Raw genomic sequence first — 21,837 nt, 5'->3', positions numbered from 1 at the left:
AGTCAGGGTCCCTTTAGCAAGAGCCTGACTCATGTGGCATTAGGCTGATGCAGAAAGGAACAGGGAATTATCCACTCCCTGCCCCACCACTGCCACCCCCCACAATATCAGCAGGCAGTGTTCCTTTATCAATGAGACTTGTTTGGTTTTTGAGATGATTGAACATTGAATCACATTTCCAAAACACAGCCTACTCAACCGGAACTAGAGGCACCCACCTGGGGCTGCCTCTGAAATTTCTCCAGCAAGGCTCCAATAGGCCAAAGTCTGGGCTTCAAATCTTGGGGACACCTGTGTCCAAGCTGGAGGCCTCTATAACCTCAAGGAGACTGCTCCGTTTCAGCACGACTGTCCCTGCCATGGCTAATGCCAGGCCTGCCCCAAACATGAGACGTTTTTGATTCTGGTGGCTGCGGCTCATTCCTGACAGCTGGGGGCCATGGGCACTCTACCAGGTTGCCAAAGACCCCAATGTGGGTATGTAACCCTTTCTAAGAGATGGCACACCTCTTTTTATTCTTGTCTTTTTGTCTGATAGAAATATATGATAGAAAACATTGTCACAAACAGAACTCTGAGAGTTTCGTGATGTAAGCTCCAGATTGCACGAGCTTTTAGCAATTTCATCACTGCCAATTGGCTGGTTACATTGATTTTCCTGATCCCACATCTGTGCTCCATGGTGATTGGCAGGAGGATATGTGGCAGAGGCAAGAACTCAGGCAATAGAAACAAAGGAGTCCAAACCCCAGGCTGCCCCAGATCAAGTGGGCAGCTTTCTTCACTTTGCTAAAGCTCATCGTTATCCTCCTAAAAACTGAGTAGCTATTAATATATGAAGACTGTCATTCAAGGGCCTCCCTGGTGGAGCAAGGGGTTAAACACCACACAATGAAATAATCCACAGCCTCTGCAGCATGAGTTCGATCCCCAGACAGCCAGAGAGAAACCCACATGGCAAGGCAGACCTCTCCTGTCTCGCCCACTGCTCCCTCAGCAGTGTGTTTTAGTCAGTCTACCTGTTCTGCTCCCTACTCTGTCTCTGGTGAATCCTCTCACCCCCTACACCTCTGGCCTATACCCCAGCTCTTGTATGTTTAAATAAATGGATCTTTAAAAAAAAAAAAGACTGTAGCTCAAGACAAATTAATAACGGACTTAACTTCTAATGAAGAAGATCATTGTCCAATGGAAACATAATACAGGCCACATGCATACATACCTTTAAATTTTGTAAACAGGTAAAACTCATTTTTAATGATATATTTTATTTAACCCAATATGTTCAAGATCTTAGCATTCCAAAATGTAATCACAAAAATATTCATGAGATATTTTAATTTCTTTTTTACTAAGCCTTTCAAATCCAGTGTCACATCTAGCTTGTCTCAGCCTGGAAGGGTCTCATGGCCAATGTTCGGTAGTCGTATGTAAGTGGCGGCTGCCATTTTTGTCAGTGCAGACTTATAGCAAGGATTGTTGGGGGAACTAAATAAGAAAATGTTATGCAGTAGGCTGGGAGCCAAGCATTTTACAAGCGTCAGTCCTCATATCACTCCTGTGAGATGGGTCCTACTATTGTTTTTATTTTTCACACAGGGACCTGAGGCCCAGGGTAGTTGAGGTCACTGGTCAGTACCCAGCAGGGCCAGGGTTCAGACCCTCAAGGCAACTTATGAGATAATAATAGCAAGGGGCCAGGGCTGTCCATGGAGACCCAAGCACCAGAGTTTCTGTTTGTCAACCTTAATTGGTAACTATCCACTGCTTCCCACTAAGACTAGGAAATAATTCACATAAAGCCATTAAGACTCAATAAAGTGGGCCTCCCTGGTGTTGCAAGGAGTTAAGTCTCAGCACTATGAAGTTATCGGCAGTCACTGCCCCTCAAATTTGATCCCAGGGCAGGGAGCTGACCCACATGGCACAGGAGACCTCTCTTGTTTTGCCCGCTGCTCCCCTCAACAGTGTATTTCAATTGATCTGCCTGTTCTGTTCCCTACTCTGTCTCTGGTGAATCCTCTGATCACCTCCCCATACCTCTGGCCTACACCCCAACTCTTTTATGCATAAATAAACAAATCTTAAGGAAAAAAAGACTCAGCAAACTTAGAAACAAAACGCAATCAAATCCTTGAGGGAGAAAGGTCTTTGATGTTAATCAGACCAATCTCATTCATTAAACCAAGATGGAGGCTGAGGTACAGAAAGAGGAGTTAACGCCCCAGTCACTCCCTGAGGCACCTGCCCTGAACTCCAGGGGACAGAGCTTAGCTTCCCCTTGTGTCCTTCACAAAGCCAAGGCAAGGTCTTGCGCAGAGGAGTTGTGGTTGACTGACGGAGGGTGACCAGCACTTGCCCTGCTGCCCATGTGTCAGACTGAGGGGCTTCTTCACCTGGACCCACCCCCATGAACTTGACTCCCTTGGATGGTAAAAGCAAAGGCAGTGATTTAGAAGGAGCATCTGGGTTTTAGCTCAGGGCCAGGAGAGCCTAAAAATGCTGGACCACACTGACATCCCCACCTGACTTGTCTCCCCTCAGAGAAGCAGGGATGAGAAGAGGCTTACCTCAGATTTTGTCATGAGAATTAAGTAAATCAAATTATACAAAGTGCTACAAAGTATTTGAGCCAAAGTAAAGAATTTCAGCTATTATTATTACTCTTCTTTGCAGCCACAACATCCCTCTTTGTCAAAAATAGATTCTACCTGTGTGTATGTATGTATGTATGTATGTATGTATGTGTGTGTGTGTACATATACATATCCCTTCTCAGATCTGCATCCTTAGTCTACCTTTTAGATCAACAGTTTGTCATTGTCTTTAATCCCCATTTTGGGGGGATCAGGAATCAGAGATTGAGGAAAAGGAAGGGAGTCTTAGGGATCCCCCCACCCCTCACACCCACAAGGCCTCAGTTCACTTCATGGGCTAGTAATTAGACTTTCTTTGCGCTAAAATTTTCCACCATGAAATGTAAACACCCTGCTCTTTCCTGCTGGGTAAACCTAGCATCCCTTTCAACTTCAGTGTAAAATACTTTACTCTTTTGGTATTTATCAATACTTAAGATCGGGGAGGGAAGAAAAAAAATGGAAAATCTGATTGAAGTGGAATCATTTTTGTTTGAAGAGGAGATCTCAGAAGGAACCAAATATTCAGGAAAGATTTCATTTACTTTAATCCAAGATACAGAACAACTCATAAACACCACGGTATTTGTTCTCGAATAAGCTTATGTTATACTCACATTGACTATATCATATGCAAATGAGAGTTTGAATATCCAGTCCATTTCAGTATCTGAGTTTCTCAAAACATCCTGAAAAACAGTTATCCAAAACATCACCAGTTATTAACTTGAGAAGAGTGAGCTTCACGAGTTAAATGGATTTGATTCTAATCCATTGGGTGAATTTTAGCCAGAACAAATACAACCTGAGACAACGAACTCTTAGTTTAGCAACTGGAAGTCTTCCATAAGATACATAACCTGACTCAATATTGAGACTATTACTGACATAAAGCTCATGGTTACATACCAGGGTCGAGGGTGGGCCTCGGAATGTAGGTCAGATGTACTTGTGACATCTTAGCACATGAAGCCCAGCTCAGATTGTTTGCACTCAGAACAAAGGAAAGCTGACATTTGGCAACCCCACTGTTAATTTGATCCCCAACAGGCAGCCCAACAAGATAATCCAGATCTTGCAATTAGTCCAGAAAGGAACTCTCCTTGGATTACGGGGGAAAGTCACTAATAAGGTTCTCTGTTACCTGTCATTCATCAAACCTTAGGTGAGCTTCAGCATTTCACTTACCTTAAGACTCCCTTTTTTGCAATACTGGCTGACAATGCAGATATTGGGTGGTTCTGTGCAAACACCAAAGAAGGGAACAATGTTTTCATGCCTTAGTTCATACATCTGAAAAGGATAATGGTAATAGTAGCTCTCATTATTTTATGTCTTCTGTACCAGGGTGCAGCTTTACACACTTCCAATCAATTCTCACAGAGACCCTGCAAAAGAAAAAGTGTGACTGATTCCATTTTACAGCTGCATAAACTGATGACCAAGAGGTAGTGTAACACATTGAAGATCATACAACGTATTAACGGCAAGACTGGGAGGCAGGTACCTCTAGATTGTATTTACCGGTACATTCAGCAAATAAACCCAAGGGATGACCAAAGTTCTCCGCCATGGGGATTAACTAAAAACCACGTCACAGTAAACATACCCACCCTGCTTCCTGGTGTCAGTGCCAGTGTAGGGGCCAGGACAGTGTGTAGGTCTGGAGCAAGAAGTCACACACGATGAACCTGACTCCCTCCCAGGGCCAGGTTCAAGGCAGGTGAACAGCCAACATAGGCACAAAGGATAAGGAACCAGAATAAGGTCGTGAAGAATTTAAAGAAAAAAGCACAGTTGGGGGAATGCCAGGCTTCAGGTGCCTGAGTCAAACCAAAGAATCTCAGGTTTAAAGTCTGGGCTGTCAGTATGTGTGTGTGTGGGGGGCGGGGTGTGGGGGGGGGGTCGAGGAAGGGGGTGTGATGGGAGTGGAGAAAGAAAAGGGAGGATCAAGGTAAAGCCAGCAGCCTCCCAACTGTTCTTTGTGGGTGAGGGCCACTCCTTGCAGGTAGGGACCGGGAGTTGGCAGAGGGCAACCCCACTTTGTCTCCTCCCAGGGGCGGGGACCTCACCAATCGGATTTCGTGCAGCACAGATGGCTTCCTAACCCAGGCTTCTGCTTGGTCACCAACATAGCGAATAGCCACAAGGGTTCCCTGGAAGCGGAGACAAAGTGGAATGTTCTTAACCCAGAATGATTCAGAAAAAGCCCTACTCAGAAAGAGCCAGGAAGAGGAACAGGAAGACTGGCAAGAAATTCACCTTTGAAAGGGATCACCAGGCTCCTCACTGCCCCCATCGGCCCTGGGGCAACACAGTGCTCCAGCCAGGCACTGAGTTACTGCTTAGCATGAAAGCTCTCAGTTCGCAGGCACCGTGACCGCTACGTAGGTGTGATTAGCACATTTCCAGGTGGAATTACTGAGATTAGGTAATGTGTCCAACGTCATATATTCGTAGGTAGTATAACCAGAATTTGAACACCTGATTCCCAGTCTACACTGTCTCAGTTATACAGTAATGTCCCATTATCCTTTAGGATAATAGTGAGCTGAGGTCATAAGGGTAAATCTGGAGTCAGAGACATGTCTCAAAGTCCATTTTTACCACTTCCTACCTACATAATCTTAAGCAAGAGATTTCATTTCCCTAAGCCTCCTTTTCTTCATCTGTACAATGGAGATGACATATCATGCCTATCTCTTAGGGTTATCGCAAGGATAATGAGTTAAATATGTAACATAGTTAACCCATTGCCCTGCACAAGTCTTCACTAAGAGGCCTATCTACTTGTTGTTACTTACTGAACCTGCTTTTAGAGAGTCGCTTAATCACTAAGCACAAAAACATAGAAGAAAAGGGCCTTCCTGGTGGCACAGGCTGTTGAGCACAGTGCTGTGAAGCTGTCCTCAGCCTCTGCAGTACAGGTTTGATCCCGGCCTGCTGTGGAGATACCTACATGGGCACGGCTGACCTCTCCTGTCTCGCCTGCTGCTCCCCTCAGCAGTGTATTCCAGTCAGTCTGCCTGTTCTGTTCCCCACTCTGTCTCTGGTAAATCCTTTCTTTTCACCCTCCCACACATCTGGCCTGTATCCCAGTTCTTGTATGCACGAACAAACCTTAAAAATTTAAAAAAAAAAAATAGAAGTAGAGCTAGACCATTAACAAAAGAGAAGGTGAACATCAGCACAAGTTATATGTCAACCCGTGAGCTGCCACTTTTTTTTGGGATTAATTGCAGAGGACACAGGCTGTGTTGGGAGTGCCAAGCAGGAAGTGATGACCATGGGATGAAGGAAAGGCTTCTTGGAGGAGGTGACCCTTTAGCTAAACCTTGAATAAGAAGGTTCCAGATGGGGTGTGGAAAGAGGCAACAGGCATGGCACCATATGCAAGTGAAACATTCATGGTCTCGTCAGCAAGACCGAGTGGATGAATGTAGGATTTAGGCCAGGAAAAATTAAGTTTCTGAAAGTAGGTTGGAGCTAGGCAGTAGAGAGTTTTGAGTCCCTTGTTAAAGAGTTTGGACACTAGGGCTTCCCCTGCTGGCGCAGGCAATTGAGCACAGCGCTGTGAAGCTGTCTGCAGCCTCTGCAGCGCAGGTTCAATCCTGGCCAGCCGGCGAGATACCCACATGGTGGGACAAACATCTCCTGTCTCGCCAGCTGCTCCCCTCAGCAGTGTGTTTCAGTCAGTCTGCCTGTTCTGTTCCCTGTTCTGTCTCTGGTGAATCCTCTCACCCTCCCACACACCTGGCCTATACCCTAGTTCTTGTATGCATTTAAGATTTTAAATAAATCTTAAAAAAAAAAAAAAGAGTTTGGACACTACCATGCAGACAACAGATGTGGGGAACTTGGCAAAGGTGTCTGAAGGAGGGAAGCAGAAGCAATTTTAGGAAGATTAACTAACAATGATATACTATGGCTTGTTGGCTTCTGTCTCCAAATAGCTAGTTGACCATAATGTATGGTTTTGTAGAAAGGTGGACTTAGGATTTTATGAGTGGTAATATCCCAGGAGGCTTTTGTGGCTTCAAAACTGAAGTAAATAGAAGAAAAATAATTTCAGTTGCAAAGGGAATGACTTGGTGCCCGTCTTTGCCCAACCCAACTTAGAGTGAGGAATAATTCTTGTCTTACTTGGAACTTTCTGCCCCTACTCTCTGGAATATTACAGAATGAAGATAGATGATTTTTTTCCTTTACATAATAATTTTCCCCAGGGGACTTGAATTTCTGAAGCATTGCTAAGTGTAGGCAGCCCTAATGATCTAGGGTGTGGTATGAGAAAGGGCAGGCAGGGATTGTGCTGAAGGATTCAACAGCTTCCACTGTTTACACTGTAAAAGCATCTAGTCACAACTGATTCATCAGATCCAAAGTGCCAATCATGCAAAAACCCACTCATGTTGACCATCCAGTGAGGTCAGCATTGGCTCTGTGGGGCTACATAAATTTAATTACTGAGAAATTATACCAAGTTTAAAATTCAGTTTCCCAGGGGGCCTCCCTAGTGGCGCAAGGGGTTAAGACGCAACCTACAGGGCTGTCCACAGCCACTGCAGCACGTGTTTTGTCCCCAGCCCGCCAGGGAGCTGGCCCACATGGCACAGTAGGCCTCTCCTGACTCACCCACTGCTCCCCTCAGCAGTGTATTTCAGTCAATCTGCCTATTCTGTTCCCCATTCTGTCTCTGGCGAATCCTTTCACCCCCCAAAAAAATAAATATTTAAAAAAAAATTCAGTTTCTCATTCACATTAATGTTTAATAGTCACATGAGACCACTATTTTGGAGGTACAGAATATGTCCACCCCCAGAAAGTCATATTGGACAGAGCTGAGTCTAAACTGGAAGCCAGTTTAGGAATCATCTGGGAGTTTCTTAGGGGAAATGCAGAGTCTCAGGCCCTACCCCAGATCTACTGAACTAGAGCCTGCATTTTAATACAACCTCTGGGTGACTCATGTGTTCATTGAAACTTGAGAAACACCAGCCTGGTGTCACAGGACTACCTTGACTCTCACTTGGAGAATGTCTCCCTATTCAGAATGCCCTGTGTAAGACAAAGGACATGCAGAGAGTGGGACAGAAACACCCACAGTCCTACAAGAAGCCATCTTGCCCTCAACATACCTGGTAAAGCCCTACTGGGGCATAAAAGAGCTCTCCTTCTTGTCGGCTCTTGACGAAGGAGCTGATATCCCCGGACACCATTACACTCGACGAGCTACTACTGTTCCCTCTTGACACAGGGGTGCTCCTTTGGGATGCCTGCAAAACGGGACACAATTTGGTAGTGCTCAGGGGCAGGGCCAAGACCAGAAGAGACCTGCATTTTACAGGTGAAGTAAAAGAGTGCCAAGAGCACCCAGTCATAAATGGGACAGTCAGGACTGAGACCCTGATCTCTATGGCCCAAAGCGTGTGTCTACTCTCCAGGGGTCACTCCTGCATCTGTTCCACAGACAGTGCAATGGCTAAGAGGGAAGGCTCTGGGGTCAGACCACCTAAATTCAAGTTTTTAGGACATGTGACCCGAGGTCAGATGGCTTTCCTAAATGGACATGTAACCATGTCACCTCCTTGTGTAATAAATACCCCCAGGACCTCCCCAACACCTAGAGAATGCTGTGAAAGCAGAGGGACCCCATATTTCCTTATCCCGGGTAAGGGGTCCATCAAAGCAGAGCTACTTTCATTGAAAAGGGAGGAGAACTGAGGAGTCTTTCCCACCAAACTCACCCTGTGACCAGGCCAGTGAGCCCCCCAAGTCCACAGGGACATTTGAAATTGAGCCACTAATGAACCCCAATCTCCTGGTCTTAGCAAGTTAAAGCCCCCCAAACTCTCCAGCCTGCTACCTGTCAAGTCTTTTTTTTTTTTTTTTTTTTGGTGGGACCCTCGCCGGCAGCCGGGGATCAAACTGGTGTTGCAGAGGCTGCGGGCAGCCTTGCAGCCCAGCGCTCAACTGCTGCGCCACCAGGGGAGGCCCTCAAGTCTCCTTTTTTAAGTGATAGCTCATTTTTTGAACAAATGTTATATGCAAGGATGCCATTAAAAGAAAAACTAATACCACAACTACAATTTTAAAAACAAAGCTAATAGAACAGCATAGAATACACATAACATGAGAAGAATGTTGCTTCTGGCCCATATTGCATCCCTGATCTTTATAAGGAGTAAAATGTCCATTAGAACAAACCTCTTTCCTTTGGTCTAAATTTAGTGCTTCTAAAAAAAGCAACACATCCTCAAATACTTTTCTTTTGCTTTGAAATGTTTCAGATCCATACCTTTGTTCACGTCCTTAGATTCTGACTCAACAAGAGATCATATACCTTGTATTTCTCTTAATATCTTGAGTAGCATGTGCTCCCGCACACGTATTACCTGAAATTCTGGAATGACTGATCTTTAAAACAAAATTTTAAAAAAATAATAAAATTGATATCAGTTGTGCTTTTTATATATTGACGTGAAAGTAAAATTCACTCTTAAGTCACTTTCCTCAGTGAAATCTAGAAACCCAAGGTTATTTTCTATTGTAAAGAGCATTTCTTACTAGCACTTCTGATATGTTTGCAAAGATTACACTGCTTAATATTAATAACAAAAATAAAAAATAAAAAAGGAAAGAAAGGACCCTTCAAATGCCAAGTTAAAATAGGCCAAAAAGACAGCCCACACCATATTGTTTGAAATGGTGCATTATGTGCTTATCAGATACCATGCTTATATGAGTCACCATGCCTCCCAGCCTACAAGCTGACATCCCTGTATTACTTCCACCCTGCTTACCCTCAATCAACCCATATTTCGAAAATGTCACCTCCTCTCTGAAGACTTCATCCTGCCCAGATATTCAGTCTCTCCTGCACAGCTTCTGCCTCACTTTGCCTCAATGGTTGGCCTCCCTCAAGGAAACTCATTTGTGGGGTATCCCCACGCCTGGCACCTATACGCTTGCTAAGCCTACAGAAAATGTGCAAGACGTGTGTTGGGTAAATGAACCCTGTTGTATTAGTGTGGCTTTGAAAATAACCAAATGCTCCCTGGGAGGCAATGTTAACATTTAACATCTAAGGGTTCTGCACCAACATGGGAAAAGACTGATGGGCATCATAGAGAACATCTGGTCACTTCTAATGAAACACAGAAATGACATTCCCAGAGACAATCAGCAAGGGAGGGACAGGTTCAAAACCAGAACTCAGGGCTTGAGACTCCTTGTAAAGTTCTCACTTCCTGAATGAGCCAGTCTCCTGCTCCGATGAGCACCTGCATAAGGGTCCCTTCTGCAGATGGCCAGCAAGGAGCAGGCCACCTGAGACCTCACCTGGGGTAGAAAGGTGATGTCACTGTAATTGATTTGCCACCAGATGTCTTTATTTTGCCTCTGTAGTTTTCCCTTCTGCGTCCTTAAAGTCACACCTATGATGACGGCTCCCAGCACAGGAACCAGGAGGGCTATGGCGAGCATCACAGCAGCCACATCTGGAGGGCAGAGACCAGGATTATACGGGCTGCCCAGGCACAGAGAGAGCCCACACTGGCCCCCACCTGCCCTGGCCAGCAGGGCCCTTAGGCTGCTGCATGTGGGTCCAGCTTGAGGCCACTGGTCTACTCAGACTTCTCTCTCCCAGGAATCCTTTCCTGATCGATGTTCTGCTTCCTATAGCTACTGCACTTACCTCCCCTTCACACACAAACTTCTGTTGTAGAGAAATCATCCTAATAATTTCTAAAACACAACTAATTTTTATTAAACAGCTACTATGTGCTGTCCTCAGAGCTGTTCTCAGGTCCAGGCATCTAATTCTAAGCCTTGGCTCCTAACCACAGACAGCACTCCTTGTCCAGACTCTTTCTACCTCTGTAGAAATGACTTCCGGAGACAAATCTCAGAAGCCAGTTTTCTGGAGAACAGAGGCTCTCTACAGGAGAGGCAGGGGTGTTGCCTCCCTGGGGGATATTTGGCACTATCTGGATGCATTTTTGGTTGTTAAAGCTACTGGACAATGCACAGGACATCCTGCTCCCCCTACACACACACACACACACACACACACACACACACACACACACACACACACACACACACACATGAGATCCAGCCCCAGATGTCACTGCTGCTGCCGCTGGTGAAAAATGTTGCTGTGGAGAATTCTTTCCCACTGCCTTCTCCAAGTAGCCATACTGACCTGTGAACATAGGCACAGATGCACAGACCTTGCTGTCAAACCCACAGCCAAGTCTGTCTTCAAGAAGGGAGCCATGGAGCCAGGTAATATTGGAGAAATCCCTTATGGGCCTTTGGAAAAAAAGGGCCATTAAAAGTTAGTGCCGGTGCTGCAGACCTCTCCTATCCCGCCTGCTGCTCCCCTCAGCGGTGTTTTCAGTCAGTCTGACTGTTCTGTTCCCCGCTCTGTCTCTGGTGAATCCTCTTACCCTCCCGCACCACTGGCCTGTACCCGGCTTCTTGTATACCTAAATAAATTAATTAATCTTTAAAAATAAATAAATAAATAAAAGTTAGTGCCCTCTGGATTTATTTTACTTGTTTCTATTTCAGGTATAGCAGAGACAACTGACAGTCACTTGCAAAAAAAAAAAAAAAGACAGTTCTCAGTTCCTTTGTTCAAATTTGTGCCGGCCCAGCCAATTTTCCCAGCTCTTTTCTACTCTTTAAACCCAGCCTTGAAGGAGTCTAATTGCCGGAAGAGCAGTATATTTTTTGCCAGGTAGAACAATTGACTCATCTTTTGATATAAACCATGTTGCTGATTTGCCAACTGGGTCACTGGGATTTTCTCTCATGTTTGATACGGACAGATGTTGCTATGATCATCTTGACAATTCACAGTCCGAAACATCACCCTCCTCTGCCTATCCCTACAATGCTGACAACCTGGCCTGCCACGGTTGTTTTATTTCCTTGGCCAACCTCTTTCGTACACTAAAAATTCCATAAGCATAGCGGTGAAAAAAATATCAAACCAAATCTGGACTGGGAAGGATGGCTGTGGGGGTAAATAGAAAATGAATTGTTTTAGGTTTTTGTTTTTTATTTTTTAATTTTCCCATTGATTTGTAGCTGAGAGGACAGAAACAAAGGTTTTTCCAGAGACTCCCGGATACTGGAGCCCAGGCCCACACCTAGCACCCACATTCTGTTCTGTGCTGGAATTGAGCCATCTGGGTGAGCAGGTTTCCCTGAGTGTGGACCTGACCCTGAAGGGGATGCTGTCTCTATCACCCCCTCTGCAGCCTCCTCTAAGATTTTGGGCCGGGGGGACCTGCCTGCCTAGGACATTAAAGGAGGCCAGTGTCCCTCAGGGGTGCAGGCAGGGGGTGCTATGTTCTACAGGGGAATCTGCAGTGGCCCAGTCACACCCACAATCAAGTGTAAGATCACTTAGAGGCCCAGAGTCCATCCCTTTGAGTTCAAGGAGCCCCAGACAAGTGGTGGATTCTAGCAGCTGGACCCCTACCCATCCCTCTCCTCTCAGACCTCTCCCTAGAACATGATCTAAACTCAAAGAAGTGTCCCACTGGTACCTGATTGCTTTCTGAGAGCTGTCATATTGAAGAAAAGGAAGAAAGAGGGACCTGTTTCCAGATTTCTGTAGAGCATAGACAAAGTAATCCATGTACCGTTCTCCCTGGTAGTCCACAAACACCGGGCCAGTGACTCCTGGAAAGAGAAGAGATAGCACAGGCAAGGAGACAAAGGGGGCCTATGTATGTGGCTGAAAATGCCAGACTGCAGACAGCAGAACCCCTCCCAGGGAGGTGCCTCCCCGGCAGCACCCCCATCCCTGACAGCACCCCCTTCCTCAGCAGCACCTCTCTCTGGCCACTACCCAAAACCAGCTGTGAGGTTTTGTGGTTTCATGGAATCTGAGAGTAAGGAAGATAGTGAAAAGAAGATCCATCTGAGATGGCACCGCTTTGAGGCCCAGGGGCTGCTTTGGGTGGGCAACTGTGTTCTGTTAGGCTGATGCTGGGGACGGTCACCTAGCACTAGGAAGAAAAACAGGGCTGAGCAATTTCTAATTAATTTTGTCACATCAATTAGATGTGACAAATGAAGGCCCAAAGACCACAAGGTAGCAATTGGCTGGGGCTGGAGACAGGTGCCTCCTTCCAGCTCCTACCACCCTCCTCACCCCAACCCTTCATGCTCCTGGGCAGGTTTAACCTCAACCACCCCAGGGGAAGATGGATATCTAGGAGAAGAGGACTTGCTGCTCATTGTGAGTCTCCAAAGAGGCCTTTCATGGCACCCCAACATCACAAAGCACCAGGGACAGGAGCCACAGGCCTGAGATCAGAACACCCAGCAGTCATCAAGCCACTCACCCCACAATACCGTCCGATTGGAAGCTTTCAGGGTGCTGACCAGCTGCCGCCCATCCCGGAAATCTCTCCCGGCTCCAAGCATGTCCTTCACCATCTGAGCGTAGAGGAGGGCCGCGTCGTGAAGGTAGGCCGAGTAGGGGCTCACCTTCAGGGAGGGAGATAAGTGAAGGGCTGGAAAAGCCTCCTGAGGCTGAGCGAGGAGGGGCCGACCCCCTCCTCTTACTGGAGCCCACAGTGCAGGTGCACCGACCCTCCAGGTGCCGATCTGAGCACAAACATATCAGTCTACATTTTCCCTCTGGAGGCCATGTTTTCCCAGTGAGACCACATGATCCCTCAGGTCAGGGACCACGCTTGGGCCGGAGTCAGGAGGGAACATGGTTTATTCAAAGAGGCTGGCCCGGCTACACAGTTGGGGTAGAGCACCTTGACCCCCCTGAATCTCAGCTCGCTTGTTTATAAAATGGAGTTAAAGCCACTGTCATGATGGAGATAGGGATTGTTACAAGAGACAGAACAGGTGTGCTACCCAGCGCTCTACCTGGCACACAGCAGGTCTTTGGCACGTGTTCTCTTCTATTCATTTAATTAACAAAACACAGGTGCCTGCCATGTGCTCAGCCTGGTTCTCCTTGCACAAGGCAGACACACAGTAGACGACTTCCCAAATATTGGTTGGGGATTGATCAGCCCGGTTCTCCTTGCACAGAGCAGACACACAGTAGACGACTCCCCAAATATTGGTTGGGGATTGATCATCTTGTTTGATGTTGGGGTTCACAATCAGCCCCTCCTTCAAAGGAAAGTCCTGTGGCCAGTGGCCTGTGTTTATCTTTGACTCAGGGGTCCCCCACATGGGAAGAGCACCAGCCCTGGCCCAGGGCCCAGGGATTCTCTGTGCCAACATCTCAACGCCCTGTCCCATCAGCCCACAGAGACTGGGGTCACCACTCGCCCAGGGTCTGCCTCCACATCGTCTTCTCCCTGTGCCAGATACCTGCTGCCCCTGGTCTATTGGAGCTGCACACTGACATGCATTTGTAATCTTGTCCTTGGCATCCTCAGGGAAGAGGAAATTACCATGGTCTGGGTATCCGATGGAGTTTGTTCTGCTACTTCCATGATGAGACATTCCTGCTAAATTAGATATTTGTTCTAGTCATTGGATATTCAAAGCCATGGCCTGGGAGGCAGATGTCACATCAGTCCCCATTTTACAGGTGAAGACACTGAGGGGCAGGGGACCGAGCAGTTCTCAAGTCCTAGAGTTAGTAAACAGCAGAACTAGGGTAGACACCCAGGTGTCTGGCTCCAAAGTTCATGTGGCCTCTCCTCCAGTGACCTCTGCTTGTACTGAAGTGCCGGTGGTACTGGGGTGCCGATTTCACAAGACAGCTGTTTATTTGGGGCTGTGGATGAAGAGGAGGAGTATGTGTGCGTGTGTGTCTGTGTGTGAGAGAGAGAGAGAGAGAGAGACTGGAAAAGGAAGAGGGGAAATAAAAGGGCGAACTATAAAAAGCCCACCACAAAGATCCTCAGAGATGTGGGGCGTCACACCTGCCGCTCGTTGGAGATGGTGCTGCGGAAGGGCGGCTGCCGCAGTCTTCGGTAGACTTCTGTCCTGAATTTTTCTCCGGGGCCTTCTCCATGGGCGCTGAGGGCGATGAGCAGCACCGACTCATAGACCTTGGGGAAGCGTGTCACCCTCTGACTTGTCAATGCGTCCTTCCAAAAACTGTCCTAAGCATACATCATATGAAAATGAAGAAGGATGTAAAAAAAATATATAAAATAATTTTAAAAGATTTAAATAAATTTAAAAATAAAATAAAAAATATAATGAACATTAATATTTTTTAAAAACTACTACAGCAGGGCCTCCCCGGTGGCGCAGCGGTTGAGCGCTGGGTTGCGAAGCTGCCCGCGGCCTCTGCGGTGCCAGTTCGATCCCCAGCTGCTCCCCGGCCACTGGAGGAGGGTCCCACATGGCGCGCAGACCTCTCCTGCCGCCCGCTGCTCCCCTCAGCAGTGTATTTCATCAGTCTACCTGCTCTGCTCCCCGCTCTGACTCTGGTGAATTCTCTCACCCTCCCGCGCTTCTGACTGTACCTAGTGCATGCATAAACAGAACAAACAAACAAATAAATAAATAAAATGCCTCTATAAAGTAGTTAAAAAAGAATTCAAAAAAAAAAAACTACTACAGCAATTAAAATTGCTATAATACTGTTTAAAAAAAAAAAAAAAACGTGCTAAAGGCAGGAAGCAAACGTGGCCATTCTGGAGGCAATGACCTGCGCAACGCAGCTGCATAAAGTCAGTGTCATATTTGAATCACTACATTCTGATCCTCAGAAACATGATCACCCTGGGAGGCCCACCTTGCCAGCTCCGCACTGAAGCAGTGAGAAGGAAGCCCTCAAAAATAAGTTAATAAAAACCCATCTGGGGTGTTAAACGGCACAGAGGCAGAAATCTCACTTTGAACAGTTGGCGGTGAAAACTTGAGAAACTTAGGACTGTGCTTCTTTATTTCTGCTCGTGGCTTACATGGCTTGTTGTTATCAGCATTATTTATACTATCGCTATTGTGAAAGCAATACCTACTCACTCTAGGTAGATCTGGAAGGACAGTAGTTTCTTCCCCAATTTCTCTGTTCTCCCTCCCACTCACTCTGTGAGGTGCACAGATGTTCTCGACACACAGAGAGCTGTGCACACACACATACACACATGCACATTTAACTTCCATGTATCATGATACTGCTCATCTGCAGCCTGGTTTTTCCTGTATCAGGAACACTTTTATAGGACAGATTTCTGCTACTCTTTAAAGCAACATGAATTCAGTTGCATGGACATTGTGTGGCAGAGTCTAGCTTTATATTCTTTCTGCCTCTACAAACCAATTTTAATCTGAGGTTTAAATCATCAAGGTTTTGGGAGAAAGCAAGCAGGGGGTTGTCAAGGCTTCCCCACCAACACCAAGACCCAGGCCATGCTCTGCTCTTCTCGTGGTCTAAAGGCAGTGGTGAGAGGACAGGTGAAGAGAAAGGGGTAGACAGCAATGAAAAGGAAAGGTGGTAGAAAATTCTGGAAATTTTGGCCTATGTTGTGAAGTTTAGCTGAACAGCCATAGAAATCAGAGACACTTTGAGGGGTCTGAAACACTTCCTAATAAAGATAAAAGAAATCTGGAAGAAACCTGGAACATCATTACATATCTTCCTCTACACCCTTTGCCCCATTTCAGCTTCCTGTAATCGTATAAAACAAACTCATTTTAAAAACATAAAACCAATGGGCAAGTTACACAGTGTATCCATAGCTGAATGTCAGGGGCTTTGTCTGGAAGCCTGCGGTGTCATGCAGCAGGTAAACACTAACTCTCCAAACACTCCCTCACACTGGTCATGCGGGCTTAGACAAGTTATTTCACCTTTCAAGGACTCAGTTTCCTCACCTGTAAAATGAGGAATGTTTAAGTATCTATCTGTGGGGTAGCATGAGCTGAAATGAGTTTTAATATATCAAGTGGTCCCAGCAGGGCCTGAACCCAGGGGCCTACCATGAGGTGGAGCTGTTGGGTCCCAGTTCTTTGGCCCAGAATCCCCAGAAACCCTGTTTGGAAGACCAGCCATGGCATGAGGGAGCTCTAACATCTTGGTGAGTTGTCTTACTGATCTAAGTGCCAGTTTTTCCATCTGTCAGCTGCAATGCTAATAACATCCAGCTTATAAGGCCATTGGAAAGATCAAGTGCAGCAAAGCCCATGAGTAATGCCTGTGATATCTGCCTTGTGGGGCCCTGAGACCTAGCCAGGGCAATGACGCATGGGACACGTGTAATCTGTGCTGGTAGCCCATACATGGGGCATTTTAAACATTCCTGTCATTACTGAAAGAACCAAACCACCTAAGAATGACCTCCCTGCCCAGTGCATTGGTCTCTCCTGGCCTTGGTTAGGGCCCCAGAGGACACAGGGAGGTGGTAGAAGGCCAGAAACAGAGGTCCACTGTGTCGGAGTCCTTTGGGTAGGTCTCAGCTACCTGGTTGGAGTGCCAGTTCTTCCTCAGCCGGTACTTGCTTCCGTGGGGCACAGAGGGCCAGGCTCTAGGGCCGGCTGGTTTGTTCAAGGCCTGACTCAGCCTCTCACTGAGTGTGCAAAAGAACTCGGATTAAGTTCTTTCAGCTCAGTCTTTCCTGATCTTAAGATGAGCACACAAGAGTGCCCACCTCAGAGAGCAGAGAGAGTATTCAGGGAGCTAATAACATCCTGGGCATAGAGAGGACCCTACTCGTTAGCTCTAACAACCCAGGCTACTGAGGGGTCATATGGACCCACCTCCAAGTGCTGCAAAACGATGAAGACAAATTCCCCATTGTTGAAGCCCAGGTCCTCGGCAGCCTGAAGAATAACATTTGCATCCTCTGAGCTGCAGATTAAGATGATAACTGTAAGAGGAGAAAATAGAGACAGGCAATTGCACTCTTACGTACAAACGCGCTCACACACATATGTTGTAAAATCTAACCTGATGCTACTCCAAATAAGACATAAACGTTTTCTTCCCTTGAGCAATCTTTAGGAATAGGAACTCCTGAACCAGTTTCAGCATCATCCTTCTGGAGCCAGAGCAGCATACTATAAACTGGTGGCTTTTGCTCCATGCATCCAAGATCTTCACTGCAGCTCTCTCCCAAAGTGCAAGTGGAAATAAAAAATTTTAGACAGCCTCCATGCTCTCGTTTCTCCATTTAATTGACTTAGAACAAAAGATCTGGCTTGTGACTCATCAGCCACTCATCAGTTAGGCAGAGTCATGGAGGATCTAGAACTGGGAGCACTCAGACTTCCCAAGTTGGGATGGGAGCAGAAAAGGAGGCTTATAAACCCCCACCACAACAAAAATTGGTGTAATCAGATCTTGATCAATTATTATGCCCAGGCACAATGTTAAGTACTTTACAGATATGACTTAATTTAATCTTCAGGTATGTAGAATGATTGTCTTCAGGTTTTACAGATTTTGAGGCACAGAGAGATTAAGGTACTTGCCTAGGATCACACAGCTAAATGTGTCAGAGACTATTTTCAAACCTGGGTCTTTCTCAAGAACCGATGCTCTAAGTAATACAAGTCTACAACCCAGTCTTCCTGGAAGATGCATCCAGAATTTATTCTGTTCATCATCACATTATAGCATCTGGGATTTTACTTTAGACAAAAAAAAAAATCTAGTTTTGTTGAAGAAAGAAGGAGATTGTTTTTATCTATCATTAATTTTGTATCATTTCCCTTTGATTCTTATATCCAGAGACAAATAAAGTGTTCTTAGTTTTTTGCAAACAATCTGCTTTTCCTATTTGTCTCTCCAAATAGAAATGACAGGAGACTCTTTCCTACTTACCCCTGGCTGTGGATGACATGCTCCTAAGACTCTCCTGAAGGAGGGCTGGCTCGTTGCTGGTACACCTCACACTGGCAGTGATGGTGAAATGAGATTTGAGTTCATTCTCGACAACCCTCCACAACCCATCCACTCCATCCCGGGCAGAAGCCCGATGGTGACTACCAAACACCCCAATGCGTTTGCAGCCCAGGTACTGGAGACTTTTCTGGAGCACCTCACCCACTGTCCGCATGCATGGCACAAGTGTCACATAGGTGTCATACAGGAAGCCATTCTCCAGCTTTGTTGTTTTTCCAACAAAGTCAAACACAGGGATGTTCCACTCAGAGGCCAGCAAACCAATAACCTTGAAAGTAACCAAAAGAATGTGTTTCCATAAAGTAGTTTATGCTAATCTCAAACTTCATTAATAAGGTGTTGACATAATCTTTGGATTCAGTGAATCCATTCATCATAGTCTCTTACAAAACTGGGCACTCCTGGGATTTTGACAATGTCTTGGATCCAACTTGAGGATGCAAGCCCTCTGAGCACAAGAATAACAACAGCAAGTATTGATTGAGTGCTTACAGTATGTCAAGCACTCCACTAAGAGCTTATATATGTCATTTCAATTCTTATATCATTTCTGTGAGGAAGATACTATCACTATCCCATTTCATAGATGAAAACACAGAAGCACAGATATGTAAGTTAGAAGGTTAACAAATTGTGTCTCAGGGTTGGAATTTAAGCAATATAATGTCATAGCTACTCACTCTTTTATACTTTTTTTATTTTTTCCCTTATTCGTTTCTCCTTTTTTTCCTTTCAAAGTCTACTAGTTACAAGAACTTTGGAGACCTTGCTCTTAAAAGAGATTATCATCTATTGCAAGAGCTACTACGTATAAACAGCTTTATATACCTAAATATGTCCTGCAATCTTTACAGAAAACAGATTTATAAAAGTTTAGAGAAGTACAAAATTACTTTTTATTTGGGAATTAGGAACATGGAGGGTAGAGTGAAGAGATGTAGAAACACAACAAGGCATTTGTGCTTGACTCTGAAGAATGGATAGGTTTTAGACTGCTAGCAGCATATAAATGGGGAATTTCAGGAGACACGAAGACACCAAGATTCAAATTCAAATGTGTAGTACCCAATAATGGTAGTTGCATGAATTTTTGAGAGGGAAAAATGTGATGTGATTTCCTATCCAATCTTTGCATCAACCCCCCCCAGATCATGAGATACTCAAGGAGGTTAGCACAGGAAATTCCCTTAACTCAAAAATACAAATCATTCTCTTCTCTCATTTTCTTGTCCCAGTTTATTTTAACCTGTCCTATTCATTCCTCCCACTTATTTTTGCCATCCCTGAATAATTTATTGTAAACGCCAAGGGGATACAAATAATTTTTACTTTTCTATTTAAAACCAAGCATTCATTTTCTTCTTAATTTTTCTGAACCTGACAATATGAGAGTGAACAATAAGAGTCTATATCCAACAGCACTGTCTAATCAACAAGTCTGCTAGTGTATATCAGAATAAGTGATTTGAAAGTCTTTCTTTAAAGAGGCTATTAACTGTTCTAGTTACATGGTCTAATTACATCTCAAAGAAATATTACCCAAGAGCCACATTACCATTACTTATACTAATGTCATCTTTGTCAAGGATTATTCAAATCTGAGACCTCCCTGGTAGCACAATGATAAGGTCCCAGCAGTATCAAGCTATCACCAGCCACTGCAACATGAGTTTGATGCAGCCAGGGAGCTGCTGACCCACATATGGTGCAGCAGACCTCTCCTGTCTTGCCCACTGCTCCCCTCAGCAATGTATTTTAGTGGGGATGCCTGTTCTGCTCCCCATTCTGTCTCTGGTGAATCCTCTCACCCCCCCACACCTTTGGCCTGCCCTCCGGTTCTTCCATGCATAAATAAATTAATCTTAAAAAAAATCATCACTGACTTTGAAAAAAAGAGATTATTCAAATTCACACCATCATCTTGAAGACCACCCTTTACAGTGAGAACTCAGTCCATAATTTATAGCAGACTTTACACTCTACCTCTGCTGCTTCTGGACAAGCTGGTCCAAACAGGGCAGAAATCTGTTCTCTCTGGACCTGGTAGGTGAAAATAGCCAGAGATTCCTTGGCACTGCAGGCTGAGTTGGTATAAGTGAACTCCCAGCTGTAGTTCCCCAGGTCTGCCAGTTCCACATTGATCTTGTCCAAGGCAATCTGGAGGCCTGCGCCCAGCCTCTGCACACTGAATGGATACGAGATATTCCAAGGGGCGTGCAGCCCCACAGTGATTTTAGCAGCCTCGAGCCAAGTCACCAGCACACAGACAAACAGGGTCAGAAGTAGTGTTGTGGGGGCAGCACGAGAGTCAACCCCCAAAGATAGCCTAGATGCTAGAGGGGCTTCAGCACCTGTCCTGGGAGCCATGATGGTGTTAGGCACCTGGGTCACTACAGAACTCTGACAGGCTCGGCCTCCTGACCTCTCATGCCTGGACCTTAAATGAGAGCTTAGAGCTCCCTGAGGACCACAGCTTGCTTTGTATTCAGTTCTGTTAATTAACTGCAACCTTTCCTTTCAGAGTCAGTCCTAACACACCTGGAAGCAGCAAGCTTGCAGGTAAAGGCCAGGACAAGGAAGACCTAGGGCCATGTGATCATTAAAAGGGCTATTTCAAATGTGCATAAATTGACCTAGAATGATAGTCACAGTTTATTAGTCACCGTGTATTATGCAAGGAAGCCCACGTAGAACTATATGAACATGCTCCATTTTTGCTGTTTTTAAAAAGCACACAAAGTTGCATAGCAAAGATTATATACAACAAACCATTAAAAGTGGCTCTCCCTGAGCCATGGGAACGATGGGTGGGGAGAGGGGTTTCTTCTCTTCCCTTAGCTTCATTTTTCTATTTTTGTCTTAATGCCCTTGCAATCTAGGAGAAAAGGGAATGCTTTAAGTAAAAATAAGCCCTACAAACCATTATTTATGGAGTGAAAGCATGGAGCAGTGGTGATAAATGATGCTGTCTGGGGGCCTGTAGAGGCAGGAAGTGACATTGAGCAGGTTTTCTGATCCAGCAGACCGGGTGAAGGAGTAGTCAGAGGTCTTTTATTGGGGTTCACCAGGCATATGGCAGGCAGGGGTGCTGGGGGGCCGGGAGGCTGGCAGGACTCCCAGCCCCCAGCAAGTTTTCACTCCATCTGGGCTCTCTGGCGTTCTCTGCTTCTGCTTCTTTGCTTCTCTCTTGGCTTCTCTTTCAGCTGCTGCCGGCATCCCCGTGACGCCGCCCTTAAAAGCCCAGTCTCAGCCCAGGTGAATCCCATCTACCTGTGCCCACACCTTACTCCAGGTGCCCGGCATCAGGCATGCATTCAGGACCGCAGGGATCCATCATCCATC

At 45.7% G+C, this 21,837-nt stretch overlaps 1 protein-coding gene across 1 annotated transcript in view; it reads right to left on the bottom strand.

Annotated features, from left to right (window-relative positions):
* Positions 1-20,862, bottom strand: part of LOC311178179 (guanylate cyclase 2G-like) — a gene marked incomplete at both ends in the record, with an annotated part of 35,191 nt that extends 14,329 nt beyond the window's left edge. Inside the window, 12 exons of the mRNA XM_084244554.1 lie at positions 3,254-3,325; positions 3,825-3,929; positions 4,709-4,792; positions 7,775-7,912; positions 9,978-10,135; positions 10,843-10,952; positions 12,200-12,335; positions 13,004-13,268; positions 14,561-14,743; positions 17,349-17,458; positions 18,415-18,763; positions 20,479-20,862. Coding sequence (XP_084100680.1) covers positions 3,254-3,325; positions 3,825-3,929; positions 4,709-4,792; positions 7,775-7,912; positions 9,978-10,135; positions 10,843-10,952; positions 12,200-12,335; positions 13,004-13,268; positions 14,561-14,743; positions 17,349-17,458; positions 18,415-18,763; positions 20,479-20,862 — 2,094 coding nt within the window. The remainder of the gene's footprint in view (positions 1-3,253; positions 3,326-3,824; positions 3,930-4,708; positions 4,793-7,774; positions 7,913-9,977; positions 10,136-10,842; positions 10,953-12,199; positions 12,336-13,003; positions 13,269-14,560; positions 14,744-17,348; positions 17,459-18,414; positions 18,764-20,478) is intronic.
* Between the last annotated feature and the right edge of the window lie 975 nt (positions 20,863-21,837).

The sequence above is a fragment of the Talpa europaea genome (assembly GCF_964194135.1).
Source record: "Talpa europaea genome assembly, chromosome: 10".
NCBI lineage: Eukaryota > Metazoa > Chordata > Mammalia > Eulipotyphla > Talpidae > Talpa > Talpa europaea.
Note: the sequence above shows the minus strand (reverse complement) of the source record. Positions and strands in the feature narration are given on the sequence as shown.